Source organism: Schistocerca cancellata, chromosome 9, assembly GCF_023864275.1.
Source record: "Schistocerca cancellata isolate TAMUIC-IGC-003103 chromosome 9, iqSchCanc2.1, whole genome shotgun sequence".
In the NCBI taxonomy this organism is placed as follows: Eukaryota; Metazoa; Arthropoda; class Insecta; order Orthoptera; family Acrididae; genus Schistocerca; species Schistocerca cancellata.
Window position 1 is genome coordinate 94,209,829 of NC_064634.1, and position 17,242 is coordinate 94,227,070.

At 41.9% G+C, this 17,242-nt stretch overlaps 1 protein-coding gene across 1 annotated transcript in view; it reads left to right on the plus strand.

Annotated features, from left to right (window-relative positions):
* LOC126100220 (transcription factor SPT20 homolog) overlaps nucleotides 1-17,242 on the plus strand; it is a 91,216-nt gene that overhangs the window by 46,022 nt on the left and 27,952 nt on the right. The window contains exon 3 of the mRNA XM_049910782.1: nucleotides 5,883-5,985. Coding sequence (XP_049766739.1) covers nucleotides 5,883-5,985 — 103 coding nt within the window. The remainder of the gene's footprint in view (nucleotides 1-5,882; nucleotides 5,986-17,242) is intronic.

Below are 17,242 nucleotides of genomic sequence, written 5' to 3' on the forward strand. Positions count from 1 at the left end.
AAAGAGACCTTTGGAGAAAAGAGAACCACTTGTATGAATATCAAGAGCTCAGATGGAAACCCAGTTCTAAGCAAAGAAGGGAAGGCAGAAAGGTGGAAGGAGTATATAGAGGGTCTATACAACGGCGATGTACTTGAGGGCAATATTATGGAAATGAAAGAGGATGTAGATGAAGATGAAAAGGGAGATACGATACTGCGTGAAGAGTTTGACAGAGCACTGAAAGACCTGAGACGAAACAAGGCCACGGGAGTAACAACATTCCATTAAAATTACTGATAGCCTTGGAAGAGCCAGACCTGACAAAACTCTACCACCTGGTGAGCAAGATATAAGAGACAGGTGAAATACCCTCAGACTTCAAGAAGAACATAATAATTCCAATCCCAAAGAAAGCAGGTGTTGAAAAATGTGGAAGTTACCGAACTATCAGTTTAACAAGCCACAGTGCAAAATACTAACACGAACAGACGACTGAAAAAACTGGTAGAAGCCGACCTCGGGGAAGATCAGTTTGGATTCCGTAGAAATGTTGGAACACGAGAGGCGATACCGACCCTACGACTTATCTTAGAAAATAGATTAAGGAATGGCAAACCTACGTTTCTAGCATTTGTGGACTTAGAGAAAGCTTTTAATAATGTTGACTGGAATACTCTCTTTCAAATTCTGAAGGTGGGCAGGGGTAAAATACAGGGAGCGAAAGGCTATTCACAATTTGTGCAGGAATCCGATGGCAGTTATAAGAGTCGAGGGGCATGAAAGGAAGCAGTGATTGGGAAGGGACTGAGACAGGGTTGTAGCCTACCCCCGATGTAATTCAATCTGTATATTGAGCAATCAGTAAAGGAAACAATAGAAAAATTAGGAGTAGGAGTTAAAATCCATGGAGAAGAAATAAAAACAATGAGCTTCACATATGACGTTGTAATTTTGTCAGAGACAGCAAAGGACTTGGAAGAGCAGCTGAACGAATTTTACAGTGTCTTGAAAGGAGGACATGAGATGAACATCAACAAAACAAAATGAGGACAATGTAATGTAGTCGATGTAAATCGGGTGATGCTGAGGGAATTAGATTAGGCTATGAGACGCTTAAAGTAGTAAAGGAGTTTTGCTATTTGGGGTTCAGAAGAAGTGTTTATGGTCGAAGTAGAGGGGATATGAAATGTAGATTGGCAATGGCAAGGAAAGCGTTTCTGAAGAAGAGAAATTTATTAACACCGAGTATAGATTTACTTGTCAGGAAATCGTTTCTGAAAGTATTTGCATGGAGTGTAGCCATGTATGGAAGTGAAACGTGGACGGTAAATAGTTTAGACAAGAAGAGAATAGAAGCTTTCGAAGTGTAGTGCTACAGAAGAATGCTGAAGATTAGATGGGTAGATCACATAACTAATGAGGAGGTACTGAATAGAATCGGGGAGAAGAGAAATTTTTGTCACAACTTGACTAAAAGAAGGGATCGGTTGGTAGGACATATTCTGAGTCATCAAGGGATCACCAATTTAGTATTGGAGGGCAGCATGGAGGGTAAAAATCGTAGAGGGAGACGATGAGATTAATACACTAAACAGATTCAGAAGGATGTAGATCGCAGTAGGTACTGGGAGATGAAGAAACTTGCACAGGAGAGCTGCATCAAACCAGTCTCGTGACTGAAGACCACAACGACAACAACGTACCACATTTTTGTACTTCATGTCCGCATATTCACTTCTCAGCACAGCATCGTGGCAACCAACACATTTCTCTTAACGAGAGCCCAGTTGCTTGATACCGTTACCGAAGGATGTTTTGCTTTGTTGACGGAGCCACAACCTCATCTCTCCTTGCACCTCTTCATCGTTAACGGGGTGATGTCCTCGAAGGTGTTCTTCAAGTTTTAGAAATTTTAACCATATGGTCCTTTCAACTAGTATGGGTAAGTAATCTTAGGATAGAATTCTATCCACCACACACGGATCACCGTCTCCTTCAGCACGACAATGCCAGGCCACTCACGAAGGCTGCGGCGTCTGCAACAATCCGACACCTTGGGGTAGTGTCACCAACCATCCTTCATGCGATATTCATGTCCCAAGTAAGATACTGACGACGCTTGTGGGAAATATGTTAACCAACCACTACTTCAAGGTTAGCGTTGGACAAAAACAGAGCAAGTCATTTACATTGAAAAATGGGCTCCCCCAAGGGTCCGTCCTAGAATCCCTATTTCTCAATCTGTACAACAGTAACATGCCAAGCACTGCTAGTGAAACATTTTCCTATGCCGACGACCTTGCCATAGCCGTACAAACCACCACACTTGAGTAAGGAGAAGCTATGTTATCTAGAGACTTAGAAACTCTCAACACATACTACAAAGCTTGGAGACTCCAGCCAAATGCAGCAAAGACGGAAGTCTGAGCATTCCATCTAAACAGCAGAATTGCAAACCGGCAGTTGGATGTGACCTTCTGCCAGCAAAAGGTTAGACATAGTTTTGCAGCCTAAAGACCCGACACAATAGTGTAAACAAACTACCTGGTACAACATGGGGTACCGGCGCATCGACTCTACGTACTGCAGTACTTACGCTGGTGTAACCAGTTGCCGAATTCTGTGCTCCAGTGTGGCAACATAGTGGCCACACGAGGAAGCTGGATGTACACCTGAACGAGTCAATGAGGATTATCAAGTGCACATTAAAATCCACCCCCTGGCTGTACACTATCAGCAACACCCCACCACCTGAAATACGACGCCAAGAAGCAATCAATCGAGAATGAAGGAAACTACACCACCCTGACTACCACAAAAACCGCCCAGTTCATACAGTCTTAAACAACCCTCCCCCAGACCGCTTAAAATCTCGCAGTCCTCTGTGGTATAATGGAAGGAACGATAAGAAGTTCGACCTTAGAGAAGAGTGCGCAGGAGGTGGAATGCTACAACAATAGCACATCAAGGAGTCCAAGACCCAACTGCCAGCCTACCAGGATTTCATCTGCAGAGAAGTGAGTGGACAAGGCCGAACAGAATAAGAACTGGCCACGCCAGGTGCAACGCTATGATGCACAAGTGGGGACTCTGAGATTCTCCAGCCTGTTATTGTGGGGCCCAATAACAAAGTGTTCAACATATTGTTAGAGACTGTCCTCAGTGGAAGTATCCTGGACCATATAGTGACTTTATTAATGCTAGTCCCTCTGCTGTTAGCTGGCTTCAATTATTAGATATTGAACTATGATTAAATGTATCTGTCTTTTTTTCTTTTAACTTGCAATTACATCAGTTAAAGTAGTAAGTAATTTTAAATTAGTAATTTTCATAATTTAAAAATGTGTATAAAATTTGTGCCAAAAGTAAAACTAAACTATATGTAAATATTTAACTAGATATAAATGTAAAATTAAACTCTATGTACCTGTCAGTGTTTGCTGTTGTTGCCATAAGATAAATAAATAAATAAACTTTCAATTAATACATACAGGATAGAATTCGAAACTCGATTACAGTTCATTGTTTCTCACGCAATGGCACAGTTGCGTTACACACCGCTATATTACGCGCTAAAATTCGGGGCCCTCTGGTGGCAGAGGGCTGAAAGCACACAGAAACTAAGAATAAAGGTGCAGAATGTTAACAGCTTTTGTTTTACTTAAAAAGCTTCAAAGGTTTAAAGCATTTTAAATAAAATCTGTCGATAGACGTTACAGCCTGTCTGCTCACAGTAAAACTTCTAATGGCCGATATCTAGCAGCCGACTGAATGTACTGTTCGTCGATCACGACACTCCTGATTCGGTGTGTCTGGCTTAGCAAGTGTTCACTCCTGTTCTCTGCCTTTTACTTTTGGACCCATATTCGTACCTAATAGAGAGGTATTTTTCCCATGATTTTCCTTCACTAGCATTACAAAATTTATGTTGCAGACGAACAAAAATATTATTAAGTATATGTGTATAAGATCATGTGACAAATGAGCTAGTACTGCAATCGCAGAAGCCTCCCATAACCGTCAGAATTCATCGAATTCCCCAATATTCGTTCTAGCTTCAATGTCTGAATGAGGTAGATGTATTACTCTTCTCCTATTAGTTGACAATTTCTTTGTGTGTCATTCCAGAATAGCCTTTGGCACAGAGAAATTCGACTCTTCTGTAATTCCGTGGAGCTCAATAGCTTGGTAAAAATCCTATTGGACAACATTTCGACGACTTGCGCGTCCCTAACCTACACTATGTGATCAAAAGTAACCGGACACCCCAAAAATATACATTTTCGTATTAGGTGCATTGTGCTGCCACCTACTGCCAGGTACGCCATGTCAGTGACCTCAGTAGTCATTAGACAACGTGAGAAAGCAGAATGGGGCGCTCCGCGGAACTCACGGACATCGAACGTGGTCAGGTGATTGGGTGTCACTTGTGTCACACGTCTGTAAGCGAGATTTCCACACTCATAAACATATCCAGGTCCACTGCTTCCGATGTGATAGTCAAGTAGAAACGTGAAGGGACACGAACAGCACAAAAGCGTACAGCCCGACCTCGTCTGTTGACTGACAGAGACCGCAGACAGTTGAAGAGGGTCGTAATGTGTAATAGGTAGACATCTATCCAGACCATCACACAGGAAGTCCAAACTACATCAGGATCCACTGCAAGAACTATGAAAGTTAGGCGGGGGTGAGAAAACTTAGAGTTAATAATCGATCAGCTGCTCATAACCCACACATCAAGCCGGTAAATGCCAAACGACGCCTCGCTTGGTGTAAGGAGCGTAAACATTGGACGATTGAACGGTGTAAAAACGTCGTGTGGAGAAAAGAATCACGGTACACAATGTGGCGATCCGATGGCAGGGTGTGGGTATGGCGAATGCCCTGCGTACGTCATCTGCAGAGTGTGTGGTTCCAACAGTAAAATTGAAGTTGGTGGTGTTACGGTGTGGTCGTTTTTTTCGTGGAGGAGGCTTGCACCCTTTGTTGTTTTGCGTAGCAATATCACAGCACAGGCCTACGTTCATGTTTTAACCACCTTCTTGTTTCCCACCGTTGAAGAACAACTCGGGAATGGCGATTCCATCTTTCAACAGGATCATGAGTCTGCTCACAATGCACGGCCTGTGTCGGAGTGTTTACACGATAATAACATCCCTGTAATGGACTGGCCTGCGCAGACCTGAATCCTATAGAACACCTTTGGGATGTTCTGAAACGCCGACGTCGTGCGAGGCCCCATCGACCGACATCGATACCTCTCCTCAGTGCAGCACACCGTGAAGAGTGGGCTGCCATCCCCCAAGAAACCTTCCTGCGTCTGACTGGACGTATGCCTGCGAGAGTGGAAGCTGTCATCAAGGCTAAAGAGGGCTAACAACATATTGAATTCCAGCTTTATCGATGCTATGAACTTGTAAGTCATTTTGAGCCAGGTGTCCGGATACTTTTGATCACATAGTGTACCATAGCAGTCCTACCATGGAAATAGACAACTTAACGTGAATTCTAACACACTTGTCGGTCTCGTCGAATTTTCACGTCATTGGCAGTTGAAGGCGAGGTTAAAGACACACTGAAATGTTTCCGTGACACGATCATATTTTGAATCCGCGACCTTTCAGTTTACCACTGAACCACCAGGCATGATTGCTGATAAATTAATTCATGTACACCTAAGAGTAATAATTCATTTTCGAGTCACAGGATTCATGTTTCTAGTTTCCCGAGGTCTCTCCATGAATTTGTTAGAGTTTTAGGAGAGGTGAGTTGACCAGTTCCCTCATGTGCTGCAAAATCTCAGTATACTTCAATAGTGCCACTAGACTGAACGTTATTACATTAGTAGAGGGAGCCTAGGTGTAGCTGCCATAGCTAGTATTACTTTCATGTTGCAGATACGCTGTGTCCACCGGGGCAGACTTTCCAGACCGGCTGTGACATTTGCCACTGTGCGGACGATGGGAACACCATCTGGTGTACCAACGATGGCTGTTCTGGGTAAGCATCCGCGCCGACTCCTTCCTATATTTCTAAGGAAATTTATGGTCTGATGTTTCATTGAGGCAACCGGTTTCTATAGAGGAGTTTAAACTCACATATAGGTACACATAGGAAGCTGATTGTCTGCCCAGTATCTAGGTTCTTGTTGCTAATTTAATAAACTCTGATTATTACTCATTTCAATTCATTTGGATAATAATTAGTATGTAGACGGCTTATATTAAGTAATTCAGAAAGAAAAAAATACGTAGATGCAGTCAATGTTTATATAACCATCATTTCATCTCTAAAAATTTCGGTTGCCACTCATAACTGTTGTTACAAAACTTTTCTCACTACAGTCATTGTGACTCTCGTTTGTTTCCGTTGAAAACCGTAAGAAGCTAGGTAAAACGTTGTAAATTACATTTACTGTTTTTTTTTATCATTCACACGTTACTCTTGAGCCACTTTAAATCTAATCGCTGATACCTTAATAATACCTTATTACCATCTGCGAACTACTATTTAACGTTCCTCTTCTCATCAAGTTTCCCCAGTGTCACTTAATGTCTACCTAAATCTCACATTTCACATTACAGTTGCAGTTGACATTCATGACTGTTGTTTCAATGTAATTCTAACTGTGGGCAGTGTCACTCTGGATTGTCCCCCATGAAAACCACAAAAAGTGAGACGAAACATTATAAATTACACTTACTGTTTGTATCATTCACACTTGAATGTTGAGCCACTTTAAATCCGAACTCCGCTATCTTAAATTTTGCCTGTGTGTTATTAGATAATATTCTCCTTCTCATCACGTATGCGGTGTTACTTAACGTCTACCTAAAACTCACCTATAATATTCATTAATATTCCACATAACGCCGATCCTCAAAAATTTGGCAGCCTGCACTGATGGGTCATCTGAGAACCGAGATCTACGAAGTACTCGATTACAAAGACTTCTTGGTGTTCTTGAGAATCGATTTCTGTTCTCGCTTCTCAATTCTCGAATCTCGGTTCTCTGTTCTCAGTTGCCACTCCCCAGTTTTCGCTCCACAGTGCTCCCTCCGCAGGCCTCAAATACGAATTCGTTTCTGTTAATCGAAACGAGACCAACGTTCTCGGTTTCCGGATTTGTACATGACTCAGTTTGGTGTCTTCTGCTCCTTACTGTAGTAATTCGGCACTGATTCGCTTTTTTTTACGAGGTAGAACATTGAATTGAAAGTGGCGTTAAAGATACACACGTGGAATACATTATATTTGTGATAAAAACAGTATTGCACTACGAAGTGTTTCATTAAACGTCATAAATCATTATGAAAAAAGCAGGGGACAAAGTATTTTGAAAACGAATGCTGGTGAATATAATTAAGTGGTCTTAGGACTAACGGGATGAAAAGCGGCAACCATTTTTGAGCGATCCCTGAAAATACGAGTAAATGCTGCCTGGGAACATCATAGCGATCAAGTCACTGAGTCCATGAACGGCTGAAAATAGTCTGCAAGAAGCCGAGCATAACCATTTCACTATAAGTCCATCCTTAAACAGATGTTCTTTTTTTTAATTTTATCCATATTTTGCAGCTTCAAACGTAACTGTATTCAATACACTGGAAGTATGAATTAAAAAACGACTTCAGTCATAACTTTTCGTGTTTTAGTAAATACACGATGCATTTCGGACCCTGTGGGTCCATCGTCAGGTGTAATTTGTCTTAATACATGTTTCATTTCTTTTCTTGAATGAGGTGAAATGCATATTCCCGTCACGAAAAGGTTTAACGTTAGGTTATTAATTTCGTAAGTCGAACTTTGAAGGTATGTGCAAAATAGTGGGAAAGATGAACAGTGTAAACTTACCACATAATTCAGGAAAAGCGTTTTTAACGTTTTAGCACCATCAAACATGCTTTTCTCCGTCGTTTTCGTACATGTCACTTCAGTCGAGAGGCACATTTGCACACACATGTTTCTAAACACTTCACAGTTATTTTTGTACATGGTGTTGTCAAAGATGAATTTATTCGTAGTGCTAAAGATGTAATTATTAAAATTACTGAAATAGCTATGACTTGCGAAATCTGTTTGTTCAATTAACATAGGTTCTGGTTTTCTGATTTTGTGGAGGTATCTCTGCAGTTGTTCTAACAGATTTACGGTCTTATTTACGTAGTACTACCAAATTGTTTTCTAGACTGTTGATGACATGTTTCGTTGCCAACATACGTTGTGCAATATCTGACTTTTCGAAATGGTTGAGCCTGAAAGCATTTACGTGTTCCTGAAACCGTCCGCAGCTCGTGGTCGTGCGGTAGCGTTCTCGCTTCCCACGCCGGGGTTCCCGGGTTCGATTCCCGGCGGGGTCAGGGATTTTCTCTGCCTCGTGATGACTGGGTATTGTGTGCTGTCCTTAGGTTAGTTAGGTTTAAGTAGTTCTAAGTTCTAGGGGACTGATGACCATAGATGTTAAGTCCCATAGTGCTCAGAGCCATTTGAACCATTTTTTTTTTTTTTTTTTTTTTGTTCCTGAAACCGGGTTTTGAAGTTTCTGCCCGTTTTCCGGACATAGTGGGCAGGAAAACTAGGGCATGATACTTTGTACACTCCTCTGTTGTCGTATGTTTCCGTATTTGGTTTTACGTTATGGACGAGTAAGTTTCCCACCTTATTATTAGTTGAGAATGCAATTGTTACATTTGTTTTCTGAAAAAGTCAGAAATTTTTTGTGATATGGGGTCCAGGTATGGGATACTGGCGAATATTTTTCCTTCTTTCACAGCGTGGCCATTCGTTGTCTTACTTTTGTGTATTTTTAAATTGTCAATTGTTTTTTCTGTATAACCATTCCTTACGGCAATGCTCTTTATTGTATCTATCTAATTCTTGACGGTGTTTCCTTCTAAATCAAGGGAATGTGCTCTGTGTAGCATGGACCTAAATGACGTATGTTTCTGTGTGGTGGGATGGCATGATGAGGTCTCCCGTGTTATGTCTACGTATGTGCGTTTTGTGTGTATGCTGAACTTGTGTTTTTCTTGTTGGTTGGGGATTTTAAGATCCAGGAAATTTATGCTTTTGTTGTCCTGATGTTCTATTGTGAATTTTATGTTTTTGTGGAAAGAATTGAATACTGCTAGTACATCTTCGAGCTCATCTTTTGTTACATCAAATAGCAGCAAGGTGTCGTAAACATATCTCCAGTAATATATTATTTTGCTTTCGAGTCTATTGTCTTCATTAAAGAACTTACTTTCCAGATGACTGAGAAATATGTCTGCCAGAAAACTTGATATGCTACTGCCCATGGCAAGCCCTCATTCTGTTGGTAAACTTTCCCATTAAATGTAAAGTAATTGTGAGATGATATTAGCTGTGACATGTCCTGGACTTCTGGTATTTGAGCAATTCACAGTTTTTTTATGTTTTATTAAGTTTTCAAACTGTCCTGCCTACTATGTAGGGAAAACAGGCAGAAACTTCAAAATCAGATTTCAAGAACACATAAATGCTTCCAGGCTCAACCATTTCGAAAAATCAGTCATTGCACAGCATATGTTGGAAACGAAACATGTCATCAACAGTCTTGAAAACAGTTTGGTGTTACTACATAACCACAACCCTAAATCGTTAGAACAACTGGAGAGATACCTCCACAAAATCAAAAAATCCGAATCTATGTTAAATGAACAAACAGATTTCGCAAGCTACAGTTATTTCATTAATTTTAAAGACCTATTCTAAAGTTATTTCCTGCATGTGTCAATTGTTTACTAGTTATATCTTTAGCACTACGAATAAATTCAATAAATTCATCTTTGACAACAACATGTGCAAAAACATCTGTGAAGAGTTTAGAAACACGTGTGTGCAAATGTGCCTCTTGACTGAAGTGCACATTCGAAAACGACGGAGAAAAGCATGTTTGATGGTGCTAAAACGCTAATAACGCTTTCCTTGGATTATTTGGTAAGTTTACACTGTTCATCTTTTCCACTATTTTGCACATACCTTCCAAGTTCGACTTACGAAATTAATAACCTAACATTAAACCTTTCCGTGACAGGAGTACGCATTTTACCTCATTCAAGAGAAGAAATAAAACATGTATTAAGACAAATTACACCTGATGATGGACCCACAGGGTCCGAAATGCATTGTGTATTTAAAAAGCACGAAAAGTTGTGACTGAAGGCGTTTTTTAATTCAGTTTCTTAGTGTTACCAGAACGCGACCCGGCTATTTGCCACAAAAAATTACCATTGGCAACGCACACAGTTGGCGTCAGCTGCTGTTCCTCGCTGCACACAGTAGAGTGTTGGAGTCACATTCTGAACTTAACAAATCTAATATTATTTGCTCAATAAATATCTTTTAAACCACTTTGGAACAAAACTTTTGACCTGTGTACTTATTCCCGTAGGTACTAAGGAATGAAGAGATACGCCTGAAATCCTCTGACGGTACAGATACTGTGATAGGGAATGGCTGAGTAGGCAGTACAGTCAATGAGGAATGAACATTTCTAAAAAGGACAGTCACAAAAGCTGGAAAGAAAAAAAAGTAGGTACAAAGAAGGTAGCTGAGGAAAAACCATGGGTAACACAATAAATATTTCAATCGGCCGATGAAAGAAGGAGGTACAAAAATGTTCACGGAAATTCAGGAATACAGAAAAACAAGTCGCTTATGAATGAAGTAAATACGAAGTACAATGAAGTTAAGGCGCAATAGCTGCTTGAAAAATGTGAAGAAATCAAAAAAGAAATAATTGTTGGAAGGACTGACTCAACATACAAAAAAGTCAACAAAACTTTCGATGAAATTAATAGCAAGGGCGGTAACATTAAGAGTGCAGTCGGAATCTCATTCTTAAATGCAGACGAGAGAGGCGATGGGTGGAAACAGTACACTGAAGGCCTCTATCAGGGGGAAGACTTGTCTGAGGACGTGATAGAAGAGAAATAGGAGTCGATATAGGAGAGACAGGAGATCCAGTATTAGAATCAGTATTTAAAAGAGCTTTGGAAGATCCAATAAGGCAAAAGGGATAGCTAACATTCTTTCAGAATTTCTAAAATCATTGTGGAAGTGTCAACAAAACGAGTATTCAGGTTGGTGAGCAGAATTTATGAGTCTGAGAATATGCTATCGGACATTCGGAAAAATATCATCCACATAATTCCGGAGAATGCAAGAGCTGACAAGTGCGAGAATTATCGCACAATCAGTTTAACAGTTCATGCATCCAAGTTACTGACAAGAACAATGTAGAGAAGCATGGAAAAGATGTTAGATGACGACCAGTTTTGCTTTAGAAAAGGCAATTCTGACGATGCGCTTGATAATGGAAGCAAGACCGAAAAAAAATCAAAACACGATCATAGGATCTGTCGACCTGGAAAAAGCGTTCGACAATGTAAAATGTTGCGTGATGCTCGAAATTCTGAGAAAAATAGGGGTAAGCTATAGAAAGAGATGGGTAATATACAATATGTACAAGAGCCAAGAGGGAATAATAAGAATGGACGACGAAGAACGAAGCGTTCGGATTTAGAAGGTTGTAAGACAGGAATGTAATCTTCTGCCCCTACTGTTCCATCTGTACATCGAAAAATCAATTATAGAAATAAAAGAAAGGTTCAGGAGTGGAATTGAAATTCAGGGTGAAAGTATATCAATGATACGATTCACTGGTGACATTGCTATCCTGAGTGAAAGTGAAGAAGAATTACGTGATCTGCTGAATGGAATGAACAGTCTAATGAGTACAGAATATGGATTGAGTGTAAATGGAAGCAAGACGAAAGTAATGAGAAGTAGCAGAAACGAGAACAGCGAGAAACTTAACATCAATAACGGTGATCAAGATGTAGATGAAGGAATTCTACCACCTAGGCAGCAAAATAACCCATGACGGACCGAGCAAGGAGAACACAATAGAAGATTAGTACTGGAAAACCCGTCTTTCCTGGCCGAGAGAAGTCTGCTAGTATCAACCTGAGGCCTAAATTTGAGGACGAAATTTGTGAGAATGTACGTTTGTAACAACGTGTTGTGTGGTACTGAAGAATGGACTGTAGGATAACCAGAACAGAAGAGAATTGAAGAATTTGAGATGAGGTGCTACAGGAGAGTGTTGAAAATTGTGTGGAGTGTCGAGGTAATGAGTGAGGAGGTTTTCCAGAGAATCAGATAGGAAAGAGACATGTGGAAAACACTGACCACTGACAAGAAGAAGGCACAGGATGGTAGGACATATTTTAAGAGATTTAAGACTAGGGTAAAAGGTGTAGAGGACAACAGAGGTTGGAGTACATCCACCGAATAACTAAGGACGTACGTTGCAAGTGTTACTCCGAGGTGAAGACGTTCGCACAGGTGGGGAATTCCGTGCGGCCCATATCAAACCAGTCACAAGACTGATGACAATATAAGTAAATAAATAAAATAAAAAAATAACGCAAAAAGTCTAATCTGAGGTGAAGGGTTTAGCACAGGATAGGAATTCGTCGTGGATCGCTTCTATCTGGTCCTGCTGTTTATCGTGGATTTAATTTTGTTTTTGGGTTTACGATCGTAGATGTTCATGGAGGACAAGAAAAATGCTATGTTTATTACGGCACAGGAGAATATTTCTCCTCGTGATGGTGTGGCTTATAAAACTTCGATGTTGAATTAATCCGTTTGGAGTTTCTCTTGTGCTGCTAATGTACCTGTTGACAAAACTTTATGTCTTCTTTCCATATGTGTTTGTAAACTGAGTCTCGATAATAAGCTTACTATGCGGATTTAAGGTCGTGGTGATGATCTTAAATTTTTCGCAATGGTACTGCATATACTAATTTTCATGTGTTGTATATTTAAGACAAATGGCACTACAAATTGATCTTATCAAAAACCGAGAAGTGATTTTTTCTTTTCTTTTGTGCCCCTCTGGCTGCGCAACACAGTATCCTGTCACTGGGTGTGTTCTTAAAGGCGAAGATCTGTTAGAATTGGTAACAGTTCGCTCAAATAAAGAAAGAAGAAATAAATTCTAACGGAATATATATTTGATTTAAAGTAATCAAAATCAAATGAACTATCCAAAGCACAATGGTAATAGGAGAGTGCATCATGGTAGACACATAAATGCACTTGTATTCGTCTACTGCACTGCCTACCTTAGCGATAATCTTTACGACAGGTTCCATAATCATGGTAGTGGCACTTAGACTCGGAGAGAACTAGTTTCAATCGCTCTGAAATGAATACAAAGCTTTGGTCGCCAGCTGTGAAGGAGCAAATGAATTTAATGTTCCACAAATGAACCTGAATTTATTTTAAACTAAATAATCCTTGTGTTTAATGTAGAGGACTTTCACTTAGAGAGGATATGGATCAATGCTTTCATATTATACGTAGCACTGTACCACCACTCACGCCCGGTCCTCACAGCTTTACTTCTGCCAGTATCTCGTCTCCTACCTTCCAAACTTTACAGAAGCTCTCCTGCGAACCTTGCAGAACTAGCACTCCTGAAAGAAAGCATATTGCGGAGTGCTTTCAGGAGTGCTAGTTCTTGCCCGCGAAAGGCAAAGGTCCCGAGTTCGAGTCTCGGTCGGGCGCACAGTTTTAATCTGCCAGGAAGTTTCATATCAGCGCACACTCCGCTGCAGAGTGAAAATCTCATTCTGGAACGTGCATGTATTCAGAAAAAGATTGTACTATACTACATGAATCGAAATCACTGACTGTGCTTCTTAACAATTCTGAGTTACCTAAAACTGTGCAAAAGTTCTTTTCTTTGGTGATGGTAATGTTGTATTGCTGTCAGTGTAATTTGGTGACTGATGGTTTCTTCTTCACGTCTTAGTAGTGGTGGAAAATAATGCCACTTGCCATTTCGCTCGCCGCCACCATTAAGTTTGGAGCTGCTGCGTCCAACATTTCCATCTAGATAAAGTCCGAAAACTTCGCATCCTGAGCCTCGAATATTTTCATGCAAATGATGTAGCCGCAGCAGATATTGGCGGCCAAGACACTCGATGAGCACATGCAAACTTTTACCTCCGAATGTGCACAAGGGCACATGCTTTCGTTTGCAACCTTTACAAGACTCCCTGCCGGACCCTATTAAGTATTCTTCGCTTGCTCGCCCTGTGACGCTCGAGGCTTATCCAGACGACGGGCAGCTACACTGAAAGGCCAAAGAAACTGGTGCACCTGCCTAGTATCGTGAAGCGCCTCCGCAAGCAAGAAAAGTGCCGCAAGACCACGTGGAATGCACTCGACTAATGTCTGTAGTAGTGCTGGAGGGAACTGACACCATGAATCCTGCAGGGCTGTCCGTAAGTCCGTAAAAGTACGAGGGGATGGAGATCTCTTCTGAATAGCACGTTGCAAGACATCCCAGATATGCCCAATTTTCATGTCTGGGGATTGTGGTGGTGGTGTGTTGGGGCTTATGGGCGCTCAACATCGAGGTCATCAGCACCCTGACACACATTAAAAGGAACGAATGTGGACAGACCTAAGAAAACTAAAGCACATACTCAAAGAAAGCAGGAAAAGAAGAAAAATGCTACATAAGAAAGTAAAACCTAAGGAAAGGGGAAACATAGCAACAAAAATGCACAGGAAATTGTTATTGGCTGGCCACTTACATAAAATATGGGCGAGCTTGTCACACAGTGAGCAAATTAAAATCCTCTCCCTAAAATCTTTGTAAAAACATTTGACAGGGCACAGAACTTTAAAACTTTAACCACATTCGTCCGAGTGTTGCCTAAAAGAGATGGCAGGTCCGCTGGCAAGTCAGCCGCGACCCGCTGGTCAGAAAATAAAACGCAATCCAATAAAACGTGGTGCACAGTGACCTGGACGCCACAAGCACCACGCATTGGAGGGTCCTCTCGCCGGAGAAGGAAGCCATGCGTCATAGGGCTGTGGCCTATTCGAAGCCGAGTGAGGAGAACCTCGTCCCGTCGATGGGGCTGAAAGGAAGTACACCACACACGCGTTGTGGGCTTGACTATACGGAGCTTATTGTCAGTCACTTCCAGCCACTCATCCTCCCACCGACGCATGACCCGGTTTGGTAGCCAGCAGAAGTGTTTAAACTCGGAAGAGTATTCCTGGAGCCACTCTGTAGCAATTCTGTACGTGTGGTGTGTCACGTTGTCCTGCTAGAATTGCCCAAATCCGCCGGAATGCACAATAGACATGAATGGATGCAGGCGATCACATACGATGCTTACGTACGTGTCACCCCTCAGAGTTGTATCTAGTCCCATATCACTCCAACTGCACACGCACCACACCATTACAGAGCGTCCTTCAGCTTGAACGGTACCTAGCGGAAATGCAGGCTTCATGGATTCATGAGGTTGTCTCCATACCTGTACACGTCCATCTGCTCGATACAATTTGAAACGAGACTCGTCCGACCAGGGGATATGTTTCCAGTCATCAAAAGTCCTGTGTCAGTGCTGACGGGCCCAGGCGAGGCGTAAAGCTAAAGGGGGGGGGGGGGGTGGTTAGTGTTTAACGTCCCGTCGACAACGAGGTCATTAGAGACGGAGCGCAATCTCGGGTTAGGGAAGAATTGGGAAGGAAATCGGCCGTGCCCTTTCAAAGGAACCATCCCGGCATTTGCCTGAAACGATTTAGGGAAATCACGGAAAACCTAAATCAGGATGGCCGGAGACGGGATTGAACCGTCGTCCTCCCGAATGCGAGTCCAGTGTGCTAACCACTGCGCCACCTCGCTCGGTGTAAAGCTAAAGGGAACACGAGTACGACGCCTTCGGCTCCGAAAGCGCATATCGATGTTTTGTTGAATGGTTCGCACGCTGACAGTTGTTGATGGACCAGCACTGAAATCTGCAGCAGTTTGCGGAAGGGTTGCACTCCTGTCACGTTGAACGATTCTCTTCAGTCGTCGTTGGTCCCATTCTTGCAGGATCTTTTTCCGGCCGCAGCGATGTCGGAGATTTGATGTTTTACCTGATTCCTGATATTCGCGGTACACTCGTGAAATTCTCGTTCGGGATAATCCCCATTCCGTCACTACCTAGGAGATGCTGCGTCCCATCGCTCGTGCGCCGACTATAACACCACGCTCAAACTCACTTAAATCTTGATAACCTGCCAATGTAGCAGCAGTAACCGATGTAACTGCGCCAGACACTTGTTGTCTTATATAGGCGTTGCCGACCGTAGCGCCGTATTCTGCCTTTTTACATATCTCTGTATTTGAAAACGCAGTCATATATGAGTTTCTTTTGCACTTCAGGGTAAAAACCACAGTGGATACCTCCCTCTGTATACAATTTGTTCTTTGTTACTGCATTAGGTCAAATGTACAAATGCGTGCTGAAGTCATCGGTGTCTAGACTTACACACTACTTAAACTAACTTATGCTAAAGACAACACACACCCGAGGGAGGACCCGAACCTCTGGCTGGATGGGCGGCGGAATCCGTGTCATAGTGACTCTAACCGCGCGGCCACTCCGCATGGCTATTGCATTAGTCGGATATAGTCAAGTCACTTTATACTAAACGAAAATTCATTTCAATTAAAACTGATAACATATGGTTTATTCGTCCACCTTCAGTCAGAATCAATGAGTATTTAGGTGATGACTAGTTGATACGTCTGTATTGATCTTCCAAGATTTCACGTGTTTTATAATTGCTCGTTACAGTTTCAGCACTTACATTGCAAGTTGTACGAAGGTATGAGGCATATGTACTATTTGATCAAAAGTATGCGGACACCTATTAGTGGATAGTAATATGGCGTGTGTGCACCTTCCGCCCTTATGATAGGTTGAATTCTGCTGGGGACATTTCCGTAAGGTGTCTGCTGAGGAATGGCAACCCATTCTGACTCACGAACTAAAACCAGAGGTTGTAGTGATTTTGGATCTACATCTACATCTACACCTACATACATATTCCGCAATCCACCATACGGTTGGTGGTGGAGGGTACCTTGTACCACAACTATCATCTTCTCTCCTTGTTCCACTCCCAAAGAGAACGAGGAAAAATTACTGCCTATATGCCTCTGTACGAGCCCTAAGCTCTCTTATCTTTATGGTCTTTCCGCGAAATATAAGTTGGCGGCAGTAAAATTGTACTGCAGTCAGCTTCAAATGTTGATCCTCTAAATTTCCTCAGTAGCGATTCACGAAAAGAACGCCTCCTTTCCTCCACAGACTCCCACCCGAGTTCCTGAAGCATTTCCGTAACACTCGCGTGAAGATCAAACCTA